The sequence below is a fragment of the Saccopteryx leptura genome, chromosome 5, assembly GCF_036850995.1.
Source record: "Saccopteryx leptura isolate mSacLep1 chromosome 5, mSacLep1_pri_phased_curated, whole genome shotgun sequence".
In the NCBI taxonomy this organism is placed as follows: domain Eukaryota; kingdom Metazoa; phylum Chordata; class Mammalia; order Chiroptera; family Emballonuridae; genus Saccopteryx; species Saccopteryx leptura.
Window position 1 is genome coordinate 57640339 of NC_089507.1, and position 21887 is coordinate 57662225.

The 21887-nt window shown below is 44.1% G+C and overlaps 1 protein-coding gene across 1 annotated transcript in view; it reads right to left on the bottom strand.

Annotated features, from left to right (window-relative positions):
• SCARB2 (scavenger receptor class B member 2) overlaps window positions 1-21887 on the bottom strand; it is a 65537-nt gene that overhangs the window by 41082 nt on the left and 2568 nt on the right. The window contains exon 2 of the mRNA XM_066384492.1: window positions 3591-3748. Within this exon, the coding sequence (XP_066240589.1) occupies window positions 3591-3748 (158 nt within the window). The remainder of the gene's footprint in view (window positions 1-3590; window positions 3749-21887) is intronic.

Consider the following 21887-nt stretch of genomic DNA (forward strand, 5'->3'; position numbering starts at 1 on the left):
GCGTCGCTCTGTTGCGACCAGAGCCACTCTAGAACCTGAGGCAGAGGCCATGGAGCCATCCCCAGGGCCCGGGCCATCTTTGCTCCAATGGAGCCTTGGCTGCAGGAGGGGAAGAGAGAGACAGAGAGGAAGGAGAGGGGGAGGGGTGGAGAAGCAGATGGGCACCTCTCCTGTGTGCCCTGGCCAGGAATCAATCCTGGGACTTCCGCACGCCAGGCCGACGCTCTACCACTGAGCCAACCAGCCAGGGCCGGCTTAGATGTTTTAATGGAAGCCTGCTGGGTTTCTTTGAGTTAGGATTAGAACCCATGTCTTTTTCTCAGAAGATGAGGATCATGACCACAGGCACAGGCACAAGTGAGCCAGAGGGAAAACTGTTAGGGTTTTTCTTTTCTAATTTTTTTTCTTTTCTTTTCTTTTTTTTTTTCTGAAGTTGGAAACGGGGAGGCAGTCAGACAGACTCCCGCATGCGCCTGACCGGGATCCACCGGGCATGCCCACCAGGGGGCGATGCTCTGCCCGTCTTGGGGCGTCGCTCTGCCGCAATCAGAGCCATTCCAGCGCCTGAGGCAGAGGCCACAGAGCCATCCTCAGCGCCAGGGCAAACCTTGCTCCAATGGCCTTGGCTGCGGGAGGGGAAGAGAGAGACAGAGAGGAAGGAGAGGGGGGGAGGGGTGGAGAAGCAGATGGGCGCCTCTCCTGTGTGCCCTGGCTGGGAATCGAACCCGGGACTCCTGCACGCCAGGCCGATGCTCTATCACTGAGCCAACTGGCCAGGGCCTCTTTTCTAATTTTTTAAAATTGATTTTGGAGAGAGAGGAAGGGGGAAAGAGAGAGAGAAAGAGAGGGAGGGAAAGGGAGAGAGGGAGAGAGAGACAGAGAGAGAAAGAGAGAGAGATCCATTTGTTGTTCCACTTATTTATACATTCATTGGCTGATTCTTGTATGTGCCTTGACCAGGAATTGAACCCACAATCTTGGCATATTGGGACAACACTCTAACAAACTAAGCTACCTGCCTGGTCGTATTACGGTTTTTCTTTAGTTCTCAATTCACCCAAAGGAATTTAGTTAAAGACAAAAACAGCAAAAAGACAAATACTATATGATTGCACTTATATGAAGTATTTATAGCAATAGTTCTCTAGGGGTGGGAGGTGGAAAGGAAAGTGATTCAATGGATATAGAATTTCAGATCTGCAAGTTGAAAAGTTCCAGAGCTCTGTTTCAGAACAATGTGAATGTAACTAACACTGTTGAACTGTATATTTAAAAATGGTACATTTTATATCATGGTTTTTATCAAAATTAAAAAAATAGTTAAAACTGAAAAACAAACAAACAGGACACTCAGATCCTAGTTCATCTTCTATTGTCCCTGAGTGGACAGACCTGCTCTACCCTGTACGTTTCTTTTTCTTTCTTTCCCCCCCCCCCCCCATGGATTTGAGAGAGTGGAAGAGAGAGAGAGAGAGAGAAGCTCAACTAATTCCACTCATTGTGCACCCACGACTGCCTCTCATCCATGGCCTGACAGGAGCTCCAGCTGGCAACCCTGGGGTAGAGCTGGTGCCCTGGGGACAGAGCCAGTGACCCTGGATCAAGCCTGTAACCTCGGTGCTCCAAATTACGCTCTCTCCACTGTACCACTGTCAAGGGCTACACAGTTTCTTTTTTTTTTTTTCTTTTTTCTGAAGCTGGAAACAGGGAGAGACAGTCAGACAGACTCCCGCATGCGCCCGACCGGGATCCACCCGGCACGCCCACCAGGGGCTGTGCTCTGCCCCCCAGGGGGCGATGCTCTGCCCATCCTGGGCATCGCCATATTGCGACCAGAGCCACTCTAGCGCCTGAGGCAGAGGCCACAGAGCCATGCCCAGCGCCCGGGCCATCTTTGCTCCAATGGAGCCTTGGCTGCAGGAGGGGAAGAGAGAGACAGAGAGGAAAGCGCGGCGGAGGGGTGGAGAAGCAAATGGGCGCTTCTCCTATGTGCCCTGGCCGGGAATCGAACCCGGGTCCTCCGCACGCTAGGCCGACGCTCTACCGCTGAGCCAACCGGCCAGGGCTACACAGTTTCTTTAGGCATAAAAAACATATACCAAAATATGCTTTCTAAAGACCTAAGAGGGTTTTTGTTTGTTTGTTTGTTTTGTTTGTTTTAAAGACAGAGAGACAGACCAGGACAGACAGGAAGGGAGAGAGATGAAAGCATCAACTCATAGTTGCGGCACCTTAGTTGTTCATTGATTGCTTCTCATATGTGCCCTGACTGGGGGGGCTCCAGCTGATCCAGTGGGACCCCTTGCTCAATCCATTGACCTTGAGCTTCAAGCCAGGGACCTAGGGGTCATGTCTATGATCCCACACTCAAGCCAGTGACCCCCCCACTCAAGCCAGCAACCTCGTGCTCAAGCAGGATTAGCCTGTGCTCAAGCCAGTGACCAGTTTCTGTCCTCAGCGTCCCAGGCCAATGCTCTATCCACTGTGCCTGGTCAGGTAAGACCGAAGTGTTTTTTAAACATTCTTTTATCTAACAACAGAGCTCATCTTTACAATTCTATATATTGATTTAAATGGACTAAGACAATCCACTAAGACTAATAATAATAGCAAACAATTAGCACTGATCATGAACTAAGCATTTTATAAATACTGACTCATTGCCTCATTTAATTCTAACAATCCGTTGGTGGAGGTCCTATTTTTATCTCCACTTTATAGATAAGGCAACCCAGGCACAGAGAACAAATAAGTGTCAGAGGTGGATTCAAAACAGGCAATTGCATTCTTATCTCTGAATTCCAGCACTTGAGAATCCTAGTGACTCACACACTAAGTGAATCAGTCAGAAACCACTTGTTGAGCAATCGCTTACAACAGAATTGTGAGGGATCTATACCATTCTGCAGAAGACAGTTCTTGCTGTCTGCTTCCTTCTGCTATCTCTTTTTTGTTGTTGTTTTTTTAAACTCAGTAAGGAGCAACTTTACAGGAAAGATTACTGTAAAGCAATCTTGGGGCTCTGGTCACAGTGGGAGGAGGAATCCTGCAGTAGGGACAATGCTCTGACCTCAGGAGCCCCAGTGCCTCCCTCTACTACTAATCTTTGAACAAACAATTAAAGCAGCAAACCTCCTAATTCCCGAGCATATGGAGGAGGCATTGATAGCCAAAGGCTCCTACCCACACTGCCACTGCCCGTCTCCTACAACCAGCAGGGTGGGGAAGGGAACAAATAAGAGGTCGGGAGATGTTTCTGCAGACCAACGAGTTTCAGGAACTGGTCTAACACTAGCGGGGGCGGAAAATAGGGGAAGGCTCTAGAAGTCACCAGAGAAAATCACAAGGTGACCTTGGAAGGGCTGGGGGTGAGGAGCAGCTCTTCGTGGCTCAATAACCACACACTGCCAACTCAGGAGGAAGCAGCTGCATTTCTAACCATAGCAGGCTGAGACACAGCTCCAGGCCACACAGCTGTAATCACAGCCTATACTCCCCACGCACCTCCCAGAAAGTGCTCGTGGGAAAAGATGAGGCCAAGTGGGGTCACTCTGTATTTCCATAACGGCTGGGAAGCAGTCCAGACTCACCTGTAGGTATATGGCCCCACCTCCTCTACCCGGGGCTTCTCCCCTCTGAGGATCTCCTCTGGATTGGTGACATTGAAGAAATAGAACTGGATGTACACGGGCAGCGGGGGCTTCTTCCAGGAGTCAAAGGTCTCAGAACCATTCTTCAGCACAATATCCTGGGGGGGAGGGGGACCAAAAGGGGTTTACAAAGCGTCAGGCAGCTTTGAACACAGAGTCAGAGAGAAGGACGCTCCCTATTCTGACCTCCTGACTTGCTTATATATATTTTTCACAAGCATGCAACTGCAGGCAGGAGAGCTGGGCCATGCCCTTGCCAATAGGAAGTTCACGGTTCTGTTAAAAGAGAAAAGGTCTACAGAAATATTTGTGGTAATAGAAGGATGCTGGAGCCACAGCTCATGGATGGAAACATGGTGTTGTTACAAAGGCCATAGTTTTTCTTTCAACAGCTACAAAGTTTATTTACAATGGAGAAGGCTTCATAAAAGACATTTACGAGACAAGGACTTTTACACATTGGAAATTGTATCAAAAGTAATAATTACAACACAGACAATAATAGGAGATGCATCGAAAACAAAGCTGAAGTGGACACATAAGCAATTTCTCTTTTTAATTAATTAATACGAGCTTAAATTTTGTTAGGCAAAGTACCCAAAAGGTCTTGTTGGTTTTGTTACAAAGATTCCACCAATTGACCGGCCAGCTGCTGAGGAAGTTAGGCCATTCTGAGAGGGCCCACACATTCCCAGTTCGCTCACGGAAACAAGAACAGAGAGACACACCCAAAAACGCTAGCTTTGGTCCTTCCATTTGAGGGAGAACCACACCGTTCTCTATAGCTCCACCAGGAGGGTCCTGAATTGTCTTTTCTTATTCAATCTTCAACACAGAGGTGCTTACCCTGTTTTATAGAGGAGGGAGCTGGGCCTCACTTGGGAATAAGTGCCTGGGGTAGTCTTTGTTTGTAATCCTTCCTTCGTTTTCCTCCTTACTGTGTGCCAGTAGCTGAATTGTGTCCCCCCCAAATTCGTATATTGAAGTCCTAACCTCAGAATGTGACTATATTCAGGGAGGCTTGAAAGTGAAATGTCAGGTTAAACGAGGTCAGACTGTAACCCAATCGGACTAATGTCCATATGAGAAGAGAAATAGTAGAACAAATAAACACAAAGGAAAGAGCATGTGAAGACACAGGAAGAAGACAGCTGTCCACGAGCCAAATATAGAGAGGCCTCAGAAGAAATCAACCTTGCTGACACCTTGGCTTTAGACTTCTAGCATCCAGAACTATGACCTAGTAAACTGTCGTTCAAGCCACCAAGTCTATGGTATTTGTTAGGGCAGTCCTAGCAAACCCAAACTGACACACCGGGCCACCCCTACCCCCATGAGAGGAGTATTCTTTTCACCTTACTGACTCAGACTTGGCCAAGTGACTTGTTTGATCAACAGAATGTGGGTGAAGAGGCAATGCCCCAATTTTAAGCTAAGATCTAAAGATTATGGCCATTCTCCACCAGCCACCTGTGCCAAAGGAAGCACATGCCCCAGGTAGCTGCTGGTCTTTCAGCCAAGGCCCTAAAATAGCGACATGTGGACCAGACATGAAGCCTGAACTCCAGCCTCGTTCAGCTGAGCCAGCCAAGCTCCACTGCAGCCAGCCTGCACACCGAACTATGAGACAAATGTCACTGTTATAAGCCACTGAGGTTTGGGGACCGTTACCCAGCATGCAGTGGAAGTCTGATTGATATCATGCCCAGAACCTAGTATCTAGTAGTCCTAACCATTTTCAGCTTCTCAGTGGAGAAAAACTACATGTTTTCTCAGTAAAAAGTATTGAAGCACTCAAGAAAAATAAAAGCATAGACTGCAGATAAACCAAAATGTGAACAGTAATTAACTCTGCGTGTTGGAAATCTGGGTCATTATTATTTTCTCCTTGATGAGATTTTGTATTTTGTATAAATTTACACAGTAAATTTTTGTACTGAGTAAAAAAATTAACACTGAGAAAATTGTAAAAAAGAAAATCAAAAGAGGACAATGGGATTTACCAAAACAGACAATACAAGGCCACTAGTGAAACAACAGATTCCAAGAGAAGTGTCCCCTGACCTTACCTGTCACTCCCCTTGCAGTGAGGATTTCAGTGACAATAAACAAAGGGACTGGCTTCAAAATGTGTTAGAAACCACAGGCTAAAATGTACTGTAACACAGCTAGACCTGTGGTGGCGCAGTGGACAGAGCATTGACCCAGAATGCTGAGGTCCCAGGTTCAAAACTCCGAGGTTACTGGCTTGAGTGTGGGCTCACTGGCCTAAGCGTGGAATCATAGACATGATCCCATGGTCACTGGCTTAAGCCCAAGGTCGCTGGCTTGAACAAGGGGTCACTCACTCAGCTGGAGCCCCCTAGTCAGGGTACATATGAGAAGCAATCAATGAACAACTAAGGCCACAAGGATGAGTAGATGCTTCTCATCTCTCTCCCTTCCTGTCTCTTTCTCTCTCCCCTCCTGTTTCTCTCCTCTCTTAAAAAAAAGTACTGTGACACAGCACACAATAGGATGTCACATTTTAACAGACGAGGCCTCCGATTTAATAAAAGCAATGTTGCAAGGGATCCTAATGATATGGCTCTATTATTAAATAGAAACTATCCCAAGAATCTCTGTAAGAAAAAACAAAGTGACTGTGGAATAAATAAATATAGAAAACCTAAGCTTGGCAAAGCAAAGCTGGTCATCTGGAGGGCTGGGAGGAAAGGCACGTCCACGAGCTGGCCATGTCAGTGGGCTGGGGGCCGCTTGTGGTTTGGGATTAGAACATCTACTCATGAGATTTCTACCTAAATAGCACATTATTAAAATTCTCTTGGCCTTTACTACCAGAACTGATTTACTGATGTGAAATCAGGTTGATAAGACAGAAAAATTTCAAGATAAACCATGAGATCCCCAGACCCAGCTCAGACTCTGTCCTTGCTGAAGCCCTCCTCTTCCCAGTCCTCACACTCACCCATCTCTCCCTGCCCTAGTCACCCAGCAGCCTAATCAGTTATTTTTGGCAGTTGTCATATTTTGTTTGTTTGGTTTTTTTTTTTTAGAGAGAGAGAAAGGGAAGAGAGAGAGACAGGAAGAGAGAGAGATGAGAAGCACCAACTCATAGTTGTGGCACTTCAGTTGTTCATTGATTGCTTTCCCATACATGCCTTGACAGGGGTGGGGGCCTCCAGCAGAGCCAACGACCTTGGGCGTCAAGCCAGCGATCATGGGGTCATGTCTATGATCCCGCACTCAACCTGGTGACCGCACGCTCAATCCGGATGAGCCTGCGCTCAAGCCGGCAACCTCGGGGTTTCAAACCTGGGTCCTCTGCGTCCCAGGTCGATTCACTATTCACTGCACCACCACCTGGTCAGGCTAGGCAGTTTTTAAAAAAGAGCTTCATGATCTTTTATTTCATTTCCTAAACAGGAGTCTTGGCTATCTGCAGAGGAGCAAGGGAGGGAGGAGGAGACTGAGAGGACTTTAGAACCCCGCTGATCAGGTGTAACCCAGAGGCCCTGGGCAGAAGGGCAAGAGACTGCCTGAAAGTCACACAGTTAGTGAACCTGAGGGCCAGGGCAGGGACCCAGGGCACTTCTCTCCACTCTCCTACCCTGCCTCACACTACTTTAATAAAGTGGGTATCACATATTTTAGTTTTACAGGTTATAAGGTAGAGTTCCTCCTCCATACGGTATACATATAAGCACCTAGAAACAGCTCAGTAACATAAATTTAGCCTACCTTAAATTTAATATAACTATGTATGAGAAAGATAACATGTAAATAAATAATAAGTTGTCTCCTAGAAGATTTGGAAAACCCAAAAATACTTTAAAATTTGTCTGATTTCATTGATATAAGGACTTCTTTTTCTTGTCCATAAACTTCCAGAAAAAAAGTAGGGCAGTAATTTTCCCTCCTCTGTTTCTTCAGTAGCTCCCTTAACTGCGTGATCCTTTCCACCCCATGACACATTCTATGTATAGGCATTTCTTAGGAAAAAAGTGGTCAAACAGGAAACATCTTCTAAAAAAATAAGATGTCGTAATCTACATGAAGCATGATATGAGCAACTGAAAATGAAAAGGAAAGTACAGCTACTCAAGACGATAGCATATTAGGTTCATGTTGGCTTCTCGGAAGAGAACGTGCAGACCTACACAGAGAGGTATTGCGTTTCTTTCCTTTAATCCTCCCCACAGTGTCTAGAACAATGCAGTTCCTGAAGAAATAACTGTTCAATCAACAGAACATACACAAGAACACATACACCCTAGCTCCCACTGACTTTGCTTAGAAGATGGTGGGAGAGAAGAACTTACCATATTTCCCCATGTATAAGACACTCCCATGTATAAGATGCACCTTAATTTTGGGGCCCGAAATTTGAAAAAAAATGTATTACATAAAGTTATTGAACTCAAGCTTTAGTCATCATAAAATTCACACAACTCCTCACCACTGTCAAAACTCCCATCCATTAGCTTGTCCTCATCTGTGTCTGATGATGAATTACTGTCTTCAACAATGAGCACAAAACAAGCGCAAAAAATGCGAGAAATGCAAGTTAAAAAATCTATAACTGTATAAGATGCACCCAGTTTTTAGACCCCAAATTTATCAAAAAATGGTGCTTTTTTTTATATATATATATTTTTCTGAAGCTGGAAACGGGGAGAGACAGTCAGACAGACTCCCGCATGCACCCGACCGGGATCCACCCAGCACGCCCACCAGGGGCGACGCTCTGCCCACCAGGGGGCTACGCTCTGCCCCTCCGGGGCGTCGCTCTGCCGTGAACAGAGCCACTCTAGCGCCTGGGGCAGAGGCCAAGGAGCCATCCCCAGTGCGCCGGGCCATCTTTGCTCCAATGGAGCCTTGGCTGCGGGAAGGGAATAGAGAGACAGAGAGGAAGGAGGGGGGGTGGAGAAGCAAATGGGTGCTTCTCCTGTGTGCCCTGGCCGGGAATTGAACCCGGGTCCCCTGCATGCCAGGCCGACGCTCTACCGCTGAGCCAACTGGCCAGGGCCAAAATGGTGCATCTTATACATGGAGAAACACGGCAATAGGAGCCATCAAGAGCAGAGCACAAGAAAGCCACGGCCAGTCAAGCCACATGGCCAGGCCTTGTAACAGCAGTGGGATAGCTACACATGCAAGGAGCCTTGAAAGTGAACCCAGAGGAAGTGGCTATTCACTGGTCATTTTAGTCCCACTCAGATGCAGAGACAGCTTCATTAGATTCACTGAAACACGTATATCTAACACCTATCGGTTTGTGTATCTTATTGGTAATCCAGCACCCTCAAACGCTAAATGCAGCCAGTTCCTTTTGTGAGTAGAAAGAAAAATCTGTGTCCGTTTTGCTGACAACTCTTTAAAGCAGTGCTGTACACATGACTTTCTTGCAAAGTACAGAACTATCTTGTAAATCATGGAAAACCTGTGTGTGCAGGGCATCGTAGGAGAGACCCAGCAACACAGACATGGTTTCTGCATTCCAGAAGCTATCCTCTATTTAGGGGACTATTGAGACACACATGCAAGATCATCAGCGATATAAAGTAGCATGTGATAAACGGCAAGGAGTATAATAGTCTTGGTAGTGTTCAGAGAATGGATTCTATGAACTGAGATGAGAAAGGCTGTGTTAGAGTGAGCCAGGAAAAAAAAATGAAAAGAAAAAAGAAATAAAGTGAGCCAGGAAGAATGAATAAACATTCGGCAAATAGAAGGAGGTCAGTCGTGGGGGTGGGTGCCGGATCGACAACCAGGGTTGATTCAATTATCCTGTCTGGCTGGACAGAGTGAGCCCTCCTTCCTCCCTGCCTGCTCCATGTCTATCCTTCCTGGAGCCCTCTGCTTACGCAGAAAGACTGGTTGTGGGAAATGAGACACTAACAGATACAGAGACAGAACAGTGTTAGGTGTGACTGAGTGTGAGTTTTATAGGGAATCAGGAGATTCACTTAGGCAGGTAGGTTGAGGTCACAGGAGTCTGGGTTTTATCTAACACACAATGGGGAGCCATGGAAGGTTTCTGAGATGCAGAATATTATCAAGAGTCAAGCACTATGTTGTCACTTTATCTCACCTAATCCCCCTAACGGTCTACAAGGTAAAAATTATCTTCCCAATTTTACACTTCGGGCGACTAAAGCTCAAAAAGGCCAGTAGAATGCCTAAAGTTTACTAGGAAGGGGTGGAGCTAACCTTCCATCCCAGGCCTTACTGCAAACCCACGCTCCTAGCAAAGGTGAATTTCCCAGAACCCCATGCTCCTGGAAAACAGCAGTGGTTCAGAAGTCCCTGCTTTTGTGTTTGGGGAAATGGCTTACCAAAGAAACACCCTTTCCCATATGCCGTTGCTAAGACTCATAGATGGCCCCCTTTCTTACCTAAGACAAGGCCAGATACCTAGACTCTCATTCTTTGCCTCATAATTGAACTGATAAACTGCTTGTTTCCACCAATCAATGGGAACAAAGTGTTTATTAATGTACAGTGTGGTGACTATAGTTAATACTGACTGTTGAAAGTTGCTAAGGGAGTGTCACAACACCACACACAAAAAGGTAATTCTGTGAGGTGATGGATAATTAATTAGCTTGATTGTGATAATCATTTTACAATATATATGCATATGAAATGTCATAGTGTACATCTTAAACATTAACAATTTTTTTAATTTTAATTTTTATGTGTTTTTTTTTCGAGAAAGAGTGAGAGAAACAGGAGGGGAGAGGGAGGGTAAGAAGCATCAACTCATAGTTACATTCACTTTAGCTGTACACTGATTGTTTCTTGTATGTGCCTTGACTGGGGCGAGCCAGTGTCCCCTTACTCAAGCCAGTGATCTTGGGCTTTTCATACCAGCGACCTCTGGACTCAAACTGATGAGCTTTTGGGATCGTGTGGACGATTCACCTACTCAAGCCAGTGACCGCGCAGGGAGGAGCCCACACTCAGAGCCAGTGACTTTGGGGTCTTGAACTGGCGACCTCAGCATTCCAGGTGGATGCTTTATCCACTGCGCTACCACTGGTCAGGCAAACACATATAATGTTTATTTGTCAATCATACTTCAATAAAGCTGGGGAAAAATGCTTGTGAGTAAAACTTTGGTTAAGTTTCTCTCCTTCCCAGACCTGTTTACTCCTCCCTGTCAAAGAACAGTCCCTGAGGCTCCCACAGATCACCCAGTCAGAGGTTCTCCCCATTGTAAGCCCTCCTCCTCCCACTGCAATTGTCCTTCCTCCTTTGCCATAACCCTTTCAAATAGCCTCTCCTTGCCTAAGTCAGATTTTTTTTTATTGAACACTAACTATTGCTAACACTGAATACTTTGAATTAACACAGGCAAGAGGTGTTTGACAAGGTTACCCTGGCACACTAGAGAAGGGGCTGAATCAATGGCGACTGTGAGTTCTATTACTGCCATCTTCAAGGTGGGGGTGAAAGAGTTCTAGGATCTGGTTTGAATTAAAAAAGGGATCTTGTCACTCTCATTAGTCTGCTCAAATACAGACAGCCCAGCAAATGTTAAACAGTAAAAGAGGAAAACAAAAAACAAAGACCTTAGTCATTATCCTCTCTTCTAGTCCTATATATAATTCAGTTTAGGTCGAAACAACAAGGCTTGAGCATAAAATTGGAAATAACCAAAATGTTGAACAGGAAAAGAGTGATAGTAAATTATGGTAATTCACAGGTTGGAGTAGGAAGCAACCATCAAAATTATAAACATTATGAAGAAATAAGAAACGCGCTTATGATCCATGTTAAATGGAAAACGCAGACGATGTAAAGCATGTGTCTGTGTGGACAAGACTAGCAGATAGAATACAAACATGGAAACGGGAGTGAAATGTAGAGAAGAATTTCGGTCTTTTAGTTACACTCAAAATCTCTAAGCCTCCCCACTAAACATCGAATAGCACGTGTCTCCTTGGAATGGGATTGTGAGGAGTCTCCCATTCTCTCCGTTAAGTTTTTCTGCATTGTATGAATTTTTTATAACTGAAATGACTTCTATAAGCAGGAAAAAAAAAACTGTTCTCTTAAGATTTTTTTAAAGTGAAAATCTAAGAAAGAAACTCAAATACTGGAAAGTGTTATTAGTAGTCCCTAAGGGAAAGAAAGAGTGGATACAAAAAGAACCCACTTCATCTAAGCTTTCCCTCTGTTCTTGCGAAACAAAGGCAGGCTGATGCCTCATCGCTGTGCTCAGCTCTCCCACAGAAGCTCCAAGGGCCCCCATCCCCCACAGAGGGCTTGATTTCTTTTCCTATTCTTGTCAGGATGGTTGATTTAGCATTGTGTATCCCTCGCTGGCATTTCCTGACAAGCATCACAGTGCATGGAGAACTCTAGAGTGAGAAAGGACTTGCAGTTTCGTTCACTTATTAAAGAAAATCACCTCAGAATTATAAACCCTGGAAGAGCCCGTTAGTGTGGATGAACAGATGGTTAACTGCCCGAGTTTACCTTGCCAGGTTTGTATCCAGCTCTCAGGCAACCAGAAGTCCAAAGACAAATGGAGGAGTTTCCAGAAAGGGGGGGGGGGGGCAAATCCTCTCCAGACAAGAGGATAAAACTGGCTGTTCTTATAACAGTCTGACTTGAGCCCCTTCCTCCAAGTTGACTAAGAAAGTTTCAGGGTAGAAATAAACATTAAGTAGACTTGAGACCTTAACTAAAAAACGCTAACGAAAACCCTAACAAAAAAACAAAAACAAAAACAAAAAACGATCCTTGACAGCTTGCCAGAGTCACACTGATGGCAGATGTTACAATCTGGGTTGTCCTCACTGTCTCCACCCACATTGCCCTCTGTTACCCCGCCCACTCTTAGTTGAGTCGATGCCCACTGAAATCTCACATCACCTTTTATTCCATTCAAATCTCACCCTCAGGTGTGTTGGCTTTTCCTGACCTTTAATGTGTCTCTTTTCCTCCACCCTCTATGGCTGGACATTTGTCAAGGAACCCACTGTAAATCTCAGAGAAGACTGCATGGTTGTGTGTGTGTGGTGGTGGCGTGCGGGGGGGGCGGGGGGAACAGAGGGAAGTTCATAAACATAGCTGCCAACATTTCTAAAACTGTTCCTTCTTTATTTTTATTTCTTCCCCCTGCCATTTAGCTCAGAGAAGGACAACTGCCATTATTACCACCGTGCCAGCTGCTACTGACTGTGAGCCTTCCGGAGTCAGGTGCTGTGCTAGGGCTGTACGGGCTCTAAGCCTTACACTGGCCCTACAAGGTCCCATTTTGCAGGTGAGCTAATAGCACCGGCTTTTCCAAGCTCACAGAGCCAGCAAGTCAGGTCATATCTGACCAAGTCCAGGCCTGTGGGTTTGCAAAGCCCATGCCTGGCCACTCCAGCAGCTGCTACATGCCGCACCCTCGGGGCAGAGCTCCAGATTCAGCCAGTAAAAATACGGGACGCCCGAGTAGCTCCCGAACACTGCACCGGCTATGTCAAAAATGTTTCCATTCTTAGGTGACACATGCTGAAGGATTTGGGGGCAGAGTGTTCTAATGTCTGCAACTTGCATTCAAACAATTGAAGAAAAAGCACACATCAGACAGAGATGAAGTAAATATGGCAGGATGTTAACAACCGATAAATTGAAGTGAATCAAATACTGCATGAGACGTACTGAAATAGTATTCTTTGTTTATCTGATATTCAAATTTAAGTAGGCACCCTGTATTTTAACTGGCAACCTTACAACAGAGAGACTAGGACACTGCAGAGCCATACGTGGGCTCTGAGGCCTTCCTGGGGAGTCAGCCCTTCAGTCTAGAGACAAAGAAACAAGGGCAGCTGTGTGAGGTCAGGGCGAACACCCTGCTGGACCTGACACGTGAGGGAGCGAGAAAGGAAGAGTGAGCTCTCGAGTTGCCAGGTGGCTGCTCCACCCGGTTTGCTAACGTATCCAAAGACAGCACCTCAAACTCCTGCCACGAGATGGTCCAGAGAAGGGCTACTTGGACCTTAAACTTCTAATTTCTGCCCCCAGATCCTGAGGGCTTTCAATTATATATATGTCCAGGATCTTGCTCTGCAAAGAAGGAACTCAGAAACTGACAAGTAAAAACCCTAACCTTGAGCCCAAGAATGTTTGGCACAGACGTCATTCATTCCACTGGGTACAAGGAGCCAGTTTCCCTGGTTCACAAGGAGTCCTTTGCTCAGTCAAAACAGAAAGCTGTGGCTTGAAAACAACTGATCCTCCCCCGAGGACTCCGCTGTGGTGGTGACAGCCACCAGACAAGCCCTGTAATCAGCTGAGTCTTCCAGTTATGCGAGACTAAAATCAACACAAAGTCCTCAATCAGTTTTATAATGTGATTTTGGATACTGTTTATTAATTTTAGCCAAGCAGAACAAGATAAATTTTTCCAGACATAATACTGTGGGCACTGCCACCAAAAGAAATATTGGAATGATTATTGAGGTATGTGGTGAATCTGCAGTGTCAACAACCAAAACAATCATTTGGACTGAAAAACTGACTTTTCAGTTAATTAGACTGTGTGTGTGTGTGTGTGTGTGTGTGTGTGTATAGGAGCTTTTGATACGCCCAACAGGCATAGGTGGTGGTATTAAGAAGAAATTTAGCTAAGGACACAAAACAAACATGCATGTAACTGAACAATTATGTGCAAGGCTCAGTAATTCAGCCCAAAGAAAGGCTTATGCTTCAAATTATTTAGATCATTTCAGTTGTATGAATCCATTGTAAAATTCCACCTGGTCATCTCACAGGCTCCCCAAGGTCAACGGGATCAAAAATGGACTCATGATTTTCTCCCCTAACCAAATCACTAAGTCCTACTGATTTTACCTCCCCCTAGTCTCCTTTTCTGTTACTGAACCCCCCACCCCACCAGCTTGGACTGTGGCAATACTGTAGGTAGTCTCCTAACTGGTCTCCTTCTCTCTGGCATTATTCCTTTCAAATCCATTATCAACCTCAGCCTCGAGAGAGTTCTATCAGAAATGTTTGTCTAAGCAGACACTCCCCAGTGCTCACAGGATAAAGTCTGAGGTCCCCGACTCCACTGTATTAAGTCCTGCCATGACTTGACGCAGCCTGTCACCTGTCTTCATCTGTCATTTCCTGGTAGACACATTACGCACTAGCAACACTCAACAGACCACTGTTCCCCAGGTACAGGCTGGATTAGCTGCCTCTGCCAAGAGCTGACAGCACTTGATACAGTCACAAGACACAACACAGTCAAGTTAACCTGCAGAGCTTGTTTGGGAAGGCAACGGGAAGAGGGCTGTTGAGTCTGCTGTCCTGGTAGAAGCCACTTTCAAATGATAAAAATAAGCATTCAGAGAATTGCATTGGGCTTTGATGGGAATAGGAAATAGTTCTAAAGAAACTTTCAGGACTCAAGAGAACCGATGATTGTTCTTTCAGTTCAATAGAGTGCATTTAATAATTAAACAGTACTTCAGTATCCATGTTGCCATCTACACAGTCTAAATTCACCCAGCGAGAAGGCAGACCAGCTTTGAGAACCTGGCCTCACAACGAGTAGATGATTCTTATTGGAGTCCAGGTTAATAAAACACCAAATATCAAACAGTTGGTTTGCTTTTTTTTTTTTAATTTTTCTCTCTGAAATTGAGCAAAACCAATCTAGATTCTTGTAGCAATATAATTTGTACTACTTATCTTTTTTGTTTCTCTGTTGAAATAAAAGAAATAAACAGCCATTACCATTCTATCCTTATTCTCCAACCTTATTTTAACACAGAAACAAATGCATTGATATTCTCTTTTATTTTTGTTGTCACTGTTGTCGAATTTTGCTTTAAATGTAGCGAAAATAATTTCAGCTAATGTGATCTGACACTTGAGGTTCAAATGTGAGTTCATGTGCAAGTTGCTCCTCTGTCTGTATATTACACACAGGATAATATGAGAAAACAGCTATCCCAGAAAAGTTCCTGCTGCAAAACACCCACTAAGATACTTTTTAAAAGCTTCCAGAACCCTAGCCAGTTGGCTCAGTGGTAGAGCGCTGGCCTGGCGTGTGGATGTCCTAGGTTCGATTCCCAGTCAGGGCACACAGGAGAGGAGGTCATCTGCTTCTCCAACCCTTCCCCCACCCCCTTCTATTCTTTCTCTCTCTCTCTCTCTCTCCCTTCTCCTGCAGCCATGGCTCAACTGGTTCTAGTGAGTTGGCCCTGGGCGCTGAGGATGGCTCCCTTGGAACCTCTGTCTCAGACACTAAGGATGGCTCAGCTGCCAAGCAATGGCTCCAGATGGCAGATCACCCACTAGTAGGGGGCTTGCCTGGTGGATCCCAGTTGGGGTGCACGTGGGAGTCTCTCTTCCTCCCTTCTTCTCACTTAAAAAAAAAAACTTCCAGGTAATTACAAATGTGAAACCAAGGTTGAGAACTGCTGGCTTAAAGGGAGAGAAAGCAGCCAGCAGATGGACCCTTAATCACAAGGACTGGGTGAAAATTGGGGAACTTTATATGTATGTGGGTCAAGAAATCGAAGGAAAGAGGATTTGAAGATATGAATAAATAAGTGTGGACATGGAAATGGTACCTGGTATCTATGTCTCTTCTTCCTTATATTAGTCTTGATTATTAGAAGTACAGTGTTTAAAGCAAATATCCTTAAAACGGGATTTGGAAGAATGAGTACCTTACTCTAACAATGGCATTCTGCCTCTCTCTCTCTCTCTCTTTCTCTCCAGGGTATAAAGCTCAGATGCTAGACGGCCAGGTGGGCCAGGTAAATGAGGGAAGTGGATGTGAGCTTGTACATTTGTTAGCCTGTGAAACCATAGCAACAGTATTCACTTCTACACAGAAATATCCATTCATTTTTGTTAAACACCCGACCCTCTCAGGCTATCTTTCATTTTTCTTCTTTTGGTAAAGGGGGTCAGAAATGAACAGATAGGTCTCTACTCTAAGACAGGCCACAGAGCAAGCACAATGACAAGGGCACGTTCATCGAGCCTGGGAATCAGGAAGCCCTCAGGAGTGTGAAGGACAGCAGGAACAGGGAGGGAGGTCCCGTCTGAAGGGCGCCCTCTATTCTGCTCAGACTGCTGTCACACGGGGCTGCGGTGGGGCCCGCACTGCAGAGCCACCTGCTTCAAGAGAAGCTGGAAATCTGGACTTTTGGATGAAGTTTCCAGATTTTAAAGGTATAAATATTAGTGAGGCAAAAGTGACCACTGGCCTACAGAGTGGATCAAAAAAGTATTACTAAGCAACAAGAACAACAATATGCAAACACAGTCATTCCTTGGAGATATAAGTTTTTGTCTATCCATTCTCCCATTCATCCAAGCAACATTTACTGATGATCTACTCTGTCTGGCATTGTATTTGGCAGTAAGGGAAGATGATACAAAGCTACTATGGCAGGACCCCGACCTTCACAGAAGGTTTTCAGGCTAGTATTAAGTACCACATTCTGTCATATGGGTTGACAACCCCTGCCAGGGCTGAGGCTGGAGGGGCATTACCGAGTAATTCAACTATGGCGATGCGAATATCCTAGTCTACTTTGACCATCACACAAGAAAAGACAGGATATTCCCGGAACCTGCATCAGTGATGTCACAAACTACTAAAAGGCCATTTCATATTTAACACATTAATAAAAAATCCTGCTGGTTTGAAAACAGTAATAATACAATTTTCAAGCTGGTTACAGGAATATAACAGATATTATGTTATTTTTTAAGTTATTCTAAAAATCAACATAATTAATGAAATGAAAACTAAATCAGCAGTTCTCAAAGTATAGTCTGAGGACCCCTAGGGGTCCATAGGTCAGAACTATTTTCATATAATACAAGACATCATTTGCCTTGTTCGCCTTCTTTCTCTCATGAGTGGAGAACAGAGTTTTCTAGAGGCTACACAACCTTTGATGATGTCATCGCTCTGACAGCTGACGGTATATTTAAAAAAAATTATCAGTTTTAAATTCTAATATTGTAAATATCAAGAAATATAATGCAGAGAGACGTAAGTTCTTTGGGGTCCTCAATATTTTTTAAGACTGTAAAGGGGTCTGAGGTAAAAAAATGTGAATCAGATTATAAAATCTCTTAGAGACAGTGTCTGGTGCAGTATCGTAGCCATGGCGCGTTGCCTCACAGATGATCCACACTCGGTAAAGATTTGCTAAATGAATGGATGACTATACATCTAAGAGTGCTTTCAGATATAGAGAGCAAACACTGAAAGTCGCCTTTATTTTCCTCAGTTGCTTTTGACAAGCTACTAGCTTTGCTTAGAAGGAGTTCCTTCATTAGGGGTCCCTTCATGATTGTGTACGTGTGTGTATCTTGATGATAAAGGCCATAAACGACTAGTTATTTGGCCAACACCCTGTGTTTTCATTAATGATTTTATAATCCCACCTGCTGATTCCTCCCTGGGACCAGGCAAACGTCTGGCAGAACAGATGGTCTCGTTGCTGTGGCCTGACAGAATGAAATCTTACACTTCATCCAACAAAAAAGCAAACATAGTTCCCACAAGCAAGAACCTTCCCTTCCTCCTGATCTTTCTTTCAATGTAATCTTGCAGAATAATAATAATTAGTAGTAGTAGTCTCAACTAGAATTGCCATCTCTTTTCTATGTCAATTATACCTCAACAAAGCTGAAATTATAAATAAAGAGTGGGATTAGAAGCACCCCATTTTTGTAAAGTTTATATATAAATAAAAAGGTAGACTAATCAACAATATGTTAATAGTAGTTATCTCTGCTTTATTAATTTTTGTTGTATTTGACTTTATAATGTCATGCATTTTTTCTTATCAGAAAAATAAACAAAAATAAAGAATCAAATACAAAGGTACAAGAAAAAGAATTTTGCCACCCTAAGGAGTGAAGACCTGGGCTAAGCAATCACCATGCAAACCAGTCATGAACTTCATGGACAGCTCTGTTTCCTGCATGCTATTCTAAGGAGTCTCATTCAGCAGGGTTGGTTGGCTCTGTATTTTTTTTAAATCTCCTTAAATGATCTGGATGCAGCTCTGAAAGTCTAGAGACTACAGTGAGAAGTACTGGTTTGCTCCCTTGTCTTAATCATTAATAATGAATACACTCATGGTCACCATGAGTTACTAAGATGTTGAAAGAAACATAATATGATTTTGATATCACAAGACCACATTTCTAAAGCCCTGAGAAGAGTTGCATACTTTTGCTTAGGAGTTAAAGAATCTTGCAAAGATACTGCCTCTGTTTATAAATCTACGATTGCTGCTTGTGCCGAGCCAATCCCATTGCTCTGTGACAAATTTGGAAAGGAGAAACTAAGAAATGAGGCATGTTCATGGGAGGCTCAGCAGTTGGGAGTTCACAAAGGGTGAGGCTGAGGAAGCCCCAGATGAGCAAGCAGCCTGGGCCCAACAAGTAAACAGAGGAAGCTGGTTGGTGGGAAGCAGAGGCAGGAAGGAGAGACACAGAGTGTGCTGAGTCCTGCTGACTTTCCAGTTTCCACTGCACTCCGAGGAGCCTTACTGTACCGTGGTTCTCATGCTGAGATTTCTGTGAGTTTCCTCCTGCAACTTTAGAAAAAGAAATAAAATCCTATCTTTCTTTAGCTAGCTTGAGTGGGCCTCAGCTCCTTACAGAGCATTGCTCCTCTTCAATGCCAAGAAGCGGAGGACAGTGCGATGTATGAGGATAGAAGTCATCGCCCTAATCAGGGATCTTTTGAAATGAAAGAAGGTGCTAGGAAATTACGCTAGGACAACTGGTATAAATAAACCAGAACTATCACCTGCAATGAGATGTATGGTCGTCCTGGGGGCGGGACACATGAATTAGAAGACCCAGCTGACATACCTCACCCTATCCCTTCCTTTTCATTTGGCCTTCTGTAAGTCACTTATCTATGTTTCTGGTGTCATAGAAACATAAAGGCTATTTGATATCTACCACCATCCATTTATAAATGACCACAGTCTCCGTTTCCTTGACTGCAAAATAACAGATTAAGGGATGTCTAAGGTTTTTTTCTTCTTCTTATTTTCTTATTCTAAATTTCTAAGTCTTTATAACTCTAAAAAAAAGGCAATTTGGGAGATAAGGTAGTTATGTAAGATGGAGCCCTTTAAGATTTATATAGTTGCTCTGGTTGAATAGCTCAGTTGGTAGGAGCATCGTCCCAAAGTGTAGAGGTTGCTGGTTTGATTCCCAGTCAGGGCCCATAGAGGAACAGATTGGTGTTCCTGTCTCTCTCCCTTCCTCTCTCTAAAATCAATACAATAAACATTAAAAAGAAAAAGATTATATATAGTTGATTGTTTTTACATAAATAACAATGAAGATACTTCACTAACTTGACTTTTGAAAAAAAGGCCTGTACATATTCACTAATCAATGTTATCTGGTTAAATTATCAATGATTATATGTCTTGGGGCATCAGCAGAGCAGCTCCACAGTTGCTATGATTTCCCAAGAGGCCATCTGGGACTCACTTGCTCAGAGCCTCTGGTTCTGGCAAAGGGTAAGTGTATTTGTCCTGCTCATCTTCCCCGAAACCTAACGCTATTGTCCTTCCTTGGCCTGTAGGAAGCAAATGGAAGCAAAACGTGAACCATCTCTCTCCCTCTCCCTCTCACTGCTTCCCTTGCCAGCCCAGCTTTGGCCAACTCTGCACCCCCATTTCTGGGAGGTGTTCAAACGGTCAGCAAGTCTAAGGCCAAATTTAGTATTCTGAGCTGCACTGCTGCTTTCAAGCAAAAGTCACATGCCCATGTCATAGAATGTCAGGATTTGGGAGCTAGGAGGAAACAAATCTACTATATAAGCTTCAGTTTCCGGATGAGAGAAGAATAACCAGAAACTATAACAATTGTTAATACTCGGGCTTCGTAAAAGAGACTGTGCTAGATGCTTTATACCAACTACTTTATTTCATTCTTGTGACAACCCTAAAGGAGCTATTCTTATTACCCCCAATTTCAAAATGAGGAAACTGAGGTTTAGAGGGGTTCAATAATTTGCTACTCAGCTTGTTCAATTTAACCCAAGTATTTGTTAGTGCCAGAAAAAGGACTTTTAACCATGTTCTGCTGATTCTCAGGACATTGTTCTTTCAGGACAACAATCAATAGTGAGGCAACCGGCATTCATAATGTACCTACCGTGTACCAGGCACTGTGCCGGGCGCCAGGACAATCAGTTACCAGCTGAAATGGAATGCATAAAATCCTGCCCTTGTGGGCTCTACAGAGGAAAAGAGATTGCTGAGTCTGTGCAAAGCTCCGTCTTCAGGGAGATCAAAGTGCTTGATAGAGGAGGCTGCTCACTGCTCAGAATTTCCCCCAGGATGTGAGTGTGGACAGACAAGGAGGGAGGCATCACTATGCCTCTTCTGCATTTGAGAAAAGTGGAGCAGAAGCAACTACAGGGTTCGCCCAACACAAGCCAGGAATCAGTGAGGTCAACTAGTCTTGGCTCCTTCCACTTTATGCACTGGCCAAAATTAGAATCTCCCTGCAATCACCTCTGATCATGCAGGACTCAAAGCCAATTATCACTTGAGGCAAATACTTCTGACAGGAATTATAATAAAAAACTTCTCTCATAGCCAAACCTATTCATGAGAATTTCTTCCCTTTTCTCTCTTCTCTTTTTGTATAAACCAGCCAGAGCATGGAAACCTTCAAATGATGTAACTAAGAATGGAGAGTATCAGGGTGGATTATATTACAAGTATATAAATGTAAAGCTATGAGTGACTTGTTCCATAATAATACTATTGGATATATAATAATACTATTGGAATATCCTATAATAATACTATTGGAAATAATAACAACACCCATAATTGATCGCCTATTCGGTGCCTGTTACTGTGCTGAGTGTCTATACAGATGACCTCAGTCTCACAACAGCAGACACAGAGGCAGATCCAGGGTTTCTGCGAGGCAGCCTTCCTAACAAAAAGAAAATCTTGTGTGCAGAATTAGGTATAGGGTCTTGGAAGGGCCTAGGCAAGTGAGGGGCCCAAAGCTTAAGCTTTATGAGTTTCATGGTAAATGCAGCATTGTGCCCAAGACAGCTTAACATTCTTGCTTTTCCAAGTAATGAAATTAAGGCTCAGAGGAGTTAAGTAACTTGCCCAAAGTAAAAAATCTTATAAATAACAAGGCTAGGATTTGAACACAGGTGTCTGACTTGAAATCTCATGTATACTTTTCTTGGCT